The 6,387-nt window shown below is 46.3% G+C and overlaps 1 protein-coding gene across 1 annotated transcript in view; it reads left to right on the top strand.

Annotated features, from left to right (window-relative positions):
* The first annotated feature begins 1,912 nt into the window (after positions 1-1,912).
* Positions 1,913-6,387, top strand: part of SH3BGRL2 (SH3 domain binding glutamate rich protein like 2) — a 59,650-nt gene continuing 55,175 nt past the window's right edge. The window contains exon 1 of the mRNA XM_031455966.2: positions 1,913-2,044. Coding sequence (XP_031311826.2) covers positions 2,000-2,044 — 45 coding nt within the window. The 5' untranslated portion in view covers positions 1,913-1,999. The remainder of the gene's footprint in view (positions 2,045-6,387) is intronic.

The following is a 6,387-nucleotide window of genomic DNA, read 5'->3' as shown; positions in this document are numbered from 1 at the left end:
ATTGATCCAAAGCTGTATTTTCAGCACCGTCCCCTACCCGCGTAGCCCTTCCTGAAGCCAAACCCACTCCATGCTGTTCTCACAGACTCTGCATAGTCCATCCTGCACTCCCTCTGTCTGCCAGCAGAAATCCTACTCATCTTCAAAGTCTCTTCTACAAGGCCACCCTTTCCCTCTCTTTCCTTTATATCACACAACACTCCATTGGTACAGTGTGTCTTGTTCTGGCACTATTTCTGTGCCTGCCTTTCTTTTGCGCACAGTAGGTGCTCTGCTGACTCAGGAAATGACTTATTCAGCTTCTCATACACTCTGGTACCTTTCAGAGCATAGGCTCTGGGTTCCCATTTGCTGAGTTTAACCATATCATTCAAGCTGAACCACTCCAAAGGGAAGAAAATTTAGACTTTTATGAAGTTTCATTTATACAGGAAATACAGCATTTGACTTTAAGAAAATTATTTTAAAATTTATAAACATTCATTTCTGCATTTGTGGTAGCCAAATTAAAGCACATTTCCAGAGAGACAGTATTTCCAGCAAAATTTATAGGTAAAATTGTTCAACAGTAAGAAGAAATGAAGTCCCATTAGGATTGTACCTTCTGTTATTGTACTAAATAAAAAATACACTACTACAGAAATGACTTAAGATAAATAATAAGAAAGGTTATACACCTGAAATATTCGAAATCGCTCTAAAAAACAAATTCTTCAAAACGATTAGCATTCTTGCAAGAAACTCACCAAAGAGCCAGAGACCTCATCATCTAATTTCTTTCTTTCTAGAACTATTAATTAACATTGTTCCCAGAACTCTGCTAAAACTCCCCTGCCGAAAGGAAGAAAGTAAATACAGTACTGCCGGGAAAACACGTTCATTTTCACAAAATAGGCTTGCGCTTTTGTGAAACAGAAACCACTTGCTAAAGAAGTATTCCTAAACTATTAGCAACTACATAAAAGCTTTTATTTAACAGCACCCTCCTGGGAGACTGCGCTGGAATATGCAGCAGGTCTAAAAAAAGGTACAGGTTTGGCTCAACTGTAAATATTAGGTGCAGTGAGGCGAAGCCATTGTGCAGGGAAGGGAGTGGGGCGGGTGGGGTCCTGATTCCCGATGTTGATAGTAGGATTCTAATTTTCCTAGTATTTATTTTCTTTTCTACTACAATTACAGTTTTGCTAGAAAAATAAAATACCGGTTGTGCTCTCACCTGGGCTTCTAATTTTCAGCGTCTACACAGAAAGAAACCCTCTCATTTACCCCAGAGAATCACCTTTCTGTAATCTCCAGAGCCACTGGGAAAACAGAGGAGCGCCCAGCCCCACCGCCCCCATCGTCCCCAAGGTCCCCACTGCCCCCACTGCCGCCACCGCCGCCACCTTCCAAGCGCCCGGCCCGCCCCACCCCGCCAGCCGCGGGGTCACAGGCGGCCCGGAGACGATTGATCTCCGCAGCACCACAGTGTTTGTTGATTTTTCTGGGTGGGGATGCTCCAAACCAGTAAACCACAACACAGAACCCAAGCTTGGACTCTGAGCCAAGCCCCTTTGCCTAGCTTTCTATTCCCCTCCTCGTCTGGCCAGGATCCTCGCCACCCCCGTCACAGCTGCTTTCCAGCCTCGGGTTGCCCTCCAGGCACCTGCGCGCGTCCGGGATGGACGCGTAGGAAGGAGGCGGCTAGAAGGAGCTCGGTTCACCCGCCACTCCAGGGAGGGACAGAGACTACAACTCCCATCACGCCCCGAGGCCGGCTCCCTGCCCTCGCCCTCCCCCTCCCCACTCCCCCTTACCTCGGCCGGCGGCCGGGAGGCGCTGAGCTTTTATCTGCCGACCCGGCGGAAGGGATCCGGATCCCCGCGATCTTCCCAGACGCGAGTGCTGTGCCCCGCGGTGGCGGCGCCGGCGGCGGCGGCTCTCAGCCGAGTTCTGCCTCCGTGTCCGCGCCAGCCCCGAGCCCGCGGGAGCACACGGTCCGTCCCGGAGCGGCGAGACGATGGTCATCCGCGTGTTCATCGCCTCCTCCTCGGGCTTCGTGGCGGTGAGCACCGAGGGGACCGGCCGCGGGCCGGGGTCGGGTCTGCGCGGGTCGGGTCTGCAAGGGTCGGGGGCGCCGGGCGCGGGTCCTGAGGGAGGCGCGCGACGCTCGCCCCTGTGCGTCTCGGCGCGCTGCGCGTCCGGCCGCGGGAGCCCGCGCCGGCAGGTGATCCATCGCACTTGGACAACAATGAATAGGGCGGGGAGCAGCGGTGGGTGCGGGACCCCGGACTCACCCACATGCCCACTCTGCACCGCCTGAGGGGGAGACAGCTCGGCAGGAAAATGGAGTCGGCGGGAAGCCCCCAGCGCCAGTTCCGTGGCTTGGGAATTTGAGGAGGGGTGGTCCGAGAGCTTCATGAGGGGGGTCCCCGGGGGGGGTCCCCACTTCCCTTGGTGTCAGTTCTTGCCGATTTGGGACTTTCAGCACAGTTAGGTTTTGTACGGGCGCTTGTTAGGCTGCTTGGTGTGCTCCCCTAGCTTCTGAATGGAACAAGTTTAAGTGGGAATTGCTCTCCACCCACCTTGCCCCGCCGCCAAGTGCATTTCTTCAGTTTTGTACCTGAGCAAAGAGAACGTAAACCAGGTTTGTCCAGTAGTGCCAGGGTTTTTTGTTTTGTCCTTTTTTTTTTTTTTTTGCCTAGGGTGCTATAAATATTTTTACATCTATATGTAAATGTGATGTGTTTGTTTTTTTCCCCCTGTAATGGAATAATGTGCTCAGTTTCACCTTAGGGATATATAAATTGTGGCCATTTTAATTATTTTAAGCTGTTTTGTTTGGTCGATATCCTTGAATTTTTTTTTTAAGAAGCAGTTACATAGCTAGATGTCAGACTTTAAGGAAAATTCAGTAATATACTTGATAGCCCACTGAATAAGACGTGTAGCAATATTTTACGTGATTAAGATTTGGTTACCTTAGCTAAGAGTTAAACTATAGATTTAAGAAGCTCTTTGGTGAGATATATACAAATATAACAAAAAAGTGCAATATTGATGGCTTAAAATTTGGTCTGGCCAGTTACCTGCTCAGCAACTCAACCAGATTTTTCCCAAATTTCTTTCTGAAACAGGTGAGATGGAGGATGAAATAAAATGTTGCTTGCAATACAACACTGAGGTTTGTTTGTTTGTTTGTTTAAAGGAATTAACTTCTAATAGGAAAAAAGGCCCTCTTTTGCATTAGAAAAAGTAGATGGGAAACTACAATTTATCTTTCTCTGCAGGCTTGCCCTGGTCTGCAGAGTCCTGATAGTTCTGGTGTTTCTTGTTATTTGTGGCTGCTTAGTCATACCTGCCTTTTATAGATTTCTCCACCGAAGCAATATTTCATGTGTGCGGAAACCCATGCTGTTTTGTGGATAGATTTTTTTCAAATTTCGGTAATTGTTACCATAGCCTTTTATTGATTGCAGAAGGGATGTTTTATAGTATTAAGAAGCCCACACTATGTACATTGGACAAGTCAAAGTCAAACTTGAGGTAATTGGCCTATCCTGTCAGTAGGTAGTTTATCAGGAGAGTTTTGGAACCCCGCATCTCTGTTTTCTCAGTTCTATTAACAAATATTTATTGTCTGCCTGCTATGTGCCTTTTTAATTTTTAAATTTAATGTTAGGTGTTTTGCACATGAAGCTAGACTTAAGATACCCAAGTTTTGAGATAGGCTCTGACGAGTGATGTGAGCTTGGTTGAGGTACCTCATCTCTGCCTGAGTTTCTTGTCCAGAGAATGAAGGATTGAGATAAATAACTCAGAATTGCACTCTAGCTTCAAAATGGTTGGACTTCATTCGTTGGGTAAATGTATATAAATCCTCATAACAGCTTCCTTCACTTTAACAATATACATATTAGTATCAAGGTGAATTTATTCTTATCCTGTGGTGAGAGGTCTCTGGTGAGGTCTCAGGTCCCCTCACTGCCCCGCCCAATGGTATGTCTTCTGACATGAATCGATCTGAGCTGGAAGACACTCTGGTTATCACAGACATGCAGTTGGTAAACACTAGTTATCTAGTTTAACGTACTTGATCTTTTCAGGTCTCAAGCAATCCTTAGTCATTGAGTCTCACCCGTTGTAATATCTCCTATGTTCTTCTGCAATTATATCATATAGATACTTTTGATAATGATAAGATTATGCTCATATGCAAGAATTAATGACTCCTAAGGTGGAATGGGATCATTTAGGTCAACTGTTGAGCAGAAGAGGCTCACTGGGGCTGACAGCATGATGCCGAGTTCCGCTGTCATGACGGTGTGGCAATGTTTCCCCTCCAGCAATGTTGTGTTGTCCATTGGCTCTGTTCTATTCGATGACCAACCGTCACCAGCAAGTACATGGAGGAACAAAGAATTTGATTCCCGAGTCAGTTTGGTTTTAGCTGAAGTTTATTAAACTGCAAGGAAAGAATGTGACTAGAATTAGACTAAGCAGCTAAGTCAGTCCCAGGAATTTTCCAAAAAGATGCTCTGCCTGAATCAACAAAAGATTTAAACAAACCACCTGTTTAGGGAAAATCCTCACATCTTGTTCTAATTTCCCTGAACTCTCCTGCTTCAACACTTAAAAGTGGTATTGGAATAATTAACACTAAGGGATAATTGTCCTTTTCTCTTCCCCAGCTCCAGGTACAACCTGCTGTCACTAGGAAATAAAAGTAATGCCCCATTATTATGCTATGGATTCCTAAAAATCAGATTTCTTATGCAGCCCATCATCTTGCTGTCATTCATGTCGTACTCAAGGACATTTTATTTCAGTCTAAAGAAAATAGCGAAGTCAGAGAAGCACCATTTTAAATTTAACTTATTCTGGTTCTATACCCAAAAGGGGCGGTCTTGGTAATTTTACCCAGGAAATATGTTAATATGACTTCCTAATTGAAAAACATTAGAATCAGTGATTTCACTCATTCATTATTTTATTCTTTCAACAAGCGTTTTCGAAGGGTCTGCTCTTTGCCCAGTTCTGTCTTGGTCTTCTGGGAATTGGAGGATAGCAGAGGGTGTGGTTTCCATCCTCGAGGAATTCAGGTGGGGAGCAGGCAGGGAGATAAGACAGGAAAGGTGAAACCACCGGTAATAAAGTACAGCCCAAGGACACATGCCTCTTTCGGGAACATTCTTACCAGAGATAGAAATAATATAGGCAGCAGAGGGAGGCATTGCAGGATGTCAGATAAGGAGGAAATGTGCCAGAAATCATAAAATATTCATGTGGGAGCCTCAGGCAGATGGCAGGGAGAGGGACTGAATTGGATTTGGAGCTGGGGAGAGAGTGCCTGAGCCCACCTTGTTCAGGCTGGAAAGGAAGGGACCTTAGGTGGGAGGGGCAGGTGGCAGAAGTCCCTGTGGACCTCTTTTGAGGACAGGTAGTCCTTGAAAGCAACCCATAATAACAAACTCCAGGGTGCTCAGCATCTTGAGAGATGTCTTCAGGACCTGTGGCTGGCATGCTGTCTGGAGTCTTCTGTCCGCAGGGAACAGGGTGCTGCCTGGCAGGGAGGGACCCCTGGTATGTGATTTCAAAAAACCTTTACCCTCCTGCTTGTCCTGCCTGAAATTTCTCAAAAAGGAAATAAAGTTTTCCACTCTTTGTTCAAGTTCTTGGGCTCTGTTGTTAGAGCTGGACGAACCCCGAAAGAGATTTGCTAGTGAGTCCAACCACCTCATTTCACAGAGAAGAAGATTTGAGCATAAAGGTTAAGTGGCTTCCCTGAGGTCATTTATGTCAGTCGGTGCAGAGCTGAGGCTTAAATGGAAGCCAGATCTCCTGACTCCTGAATGTATTTGTTCGTGCGTCCACTCATACATTGATTGACACACACTCATCAAACAATCATTGAAAACCTGTTAAGTACCAGGCTCTCTGTTGGGTGCTAGGTGTGTATGATGCTCAGGAGAACAGACACAGACTCTGCCTTCATGGTACAAATCAGTGCTGACTCTCCATCTCCCAAAGACGTGGGATGCAAGCCATTTCTTCAGGGAGAATGAAGGACTGATTGGGGGATGTTTCCCTGGGACGAGGTGAAATGAGCTAGACTATAGCTGTACATCCCTGGATGTTGGAGGGGGCCGTCCCTGGGAGGGAAAGCTACAAAGAAATTGGAAGCAGAGATGGAAAACATGGACCTTTGCCCACGACTGCAACTGTGTTTTCAAGTAGGGGTAGGGGTGGAGGGGAACAGATAGAAACTATGCTCAGACTCCTCTCGCTCTTTGCAGCTGTAGAAAGGCATACCCATGGTTGGCTTTGCATGACTTAGAACTATTTTAAACATGCAGTGATCAGTTCCATCTCCACAGGATGTTTTGTGAAGCTTCACTTGTGTACAGG

The sequence above is a fragment of the Camelus dromedarius genome, chromosome 6, assembly GCF_036321535.1.
Source record: "Camelus dromedarius isolate mCamDro1 chromosome 6, mCamDro1.pat, whole genome shotgun sequence".
In the NCBI taxonomy this organism is placed as follows: Eukaryota; Metazoa; Chordata; class Mammalia; order Artiodactyla; family Camelidae; genus Camelus; species Camelus dromedarius.
The sequence above is the reverse complement of the archived record's forward strand: the minus strand, read 5'-3'. Positions and strand labels throughout refer to the sequence as shown.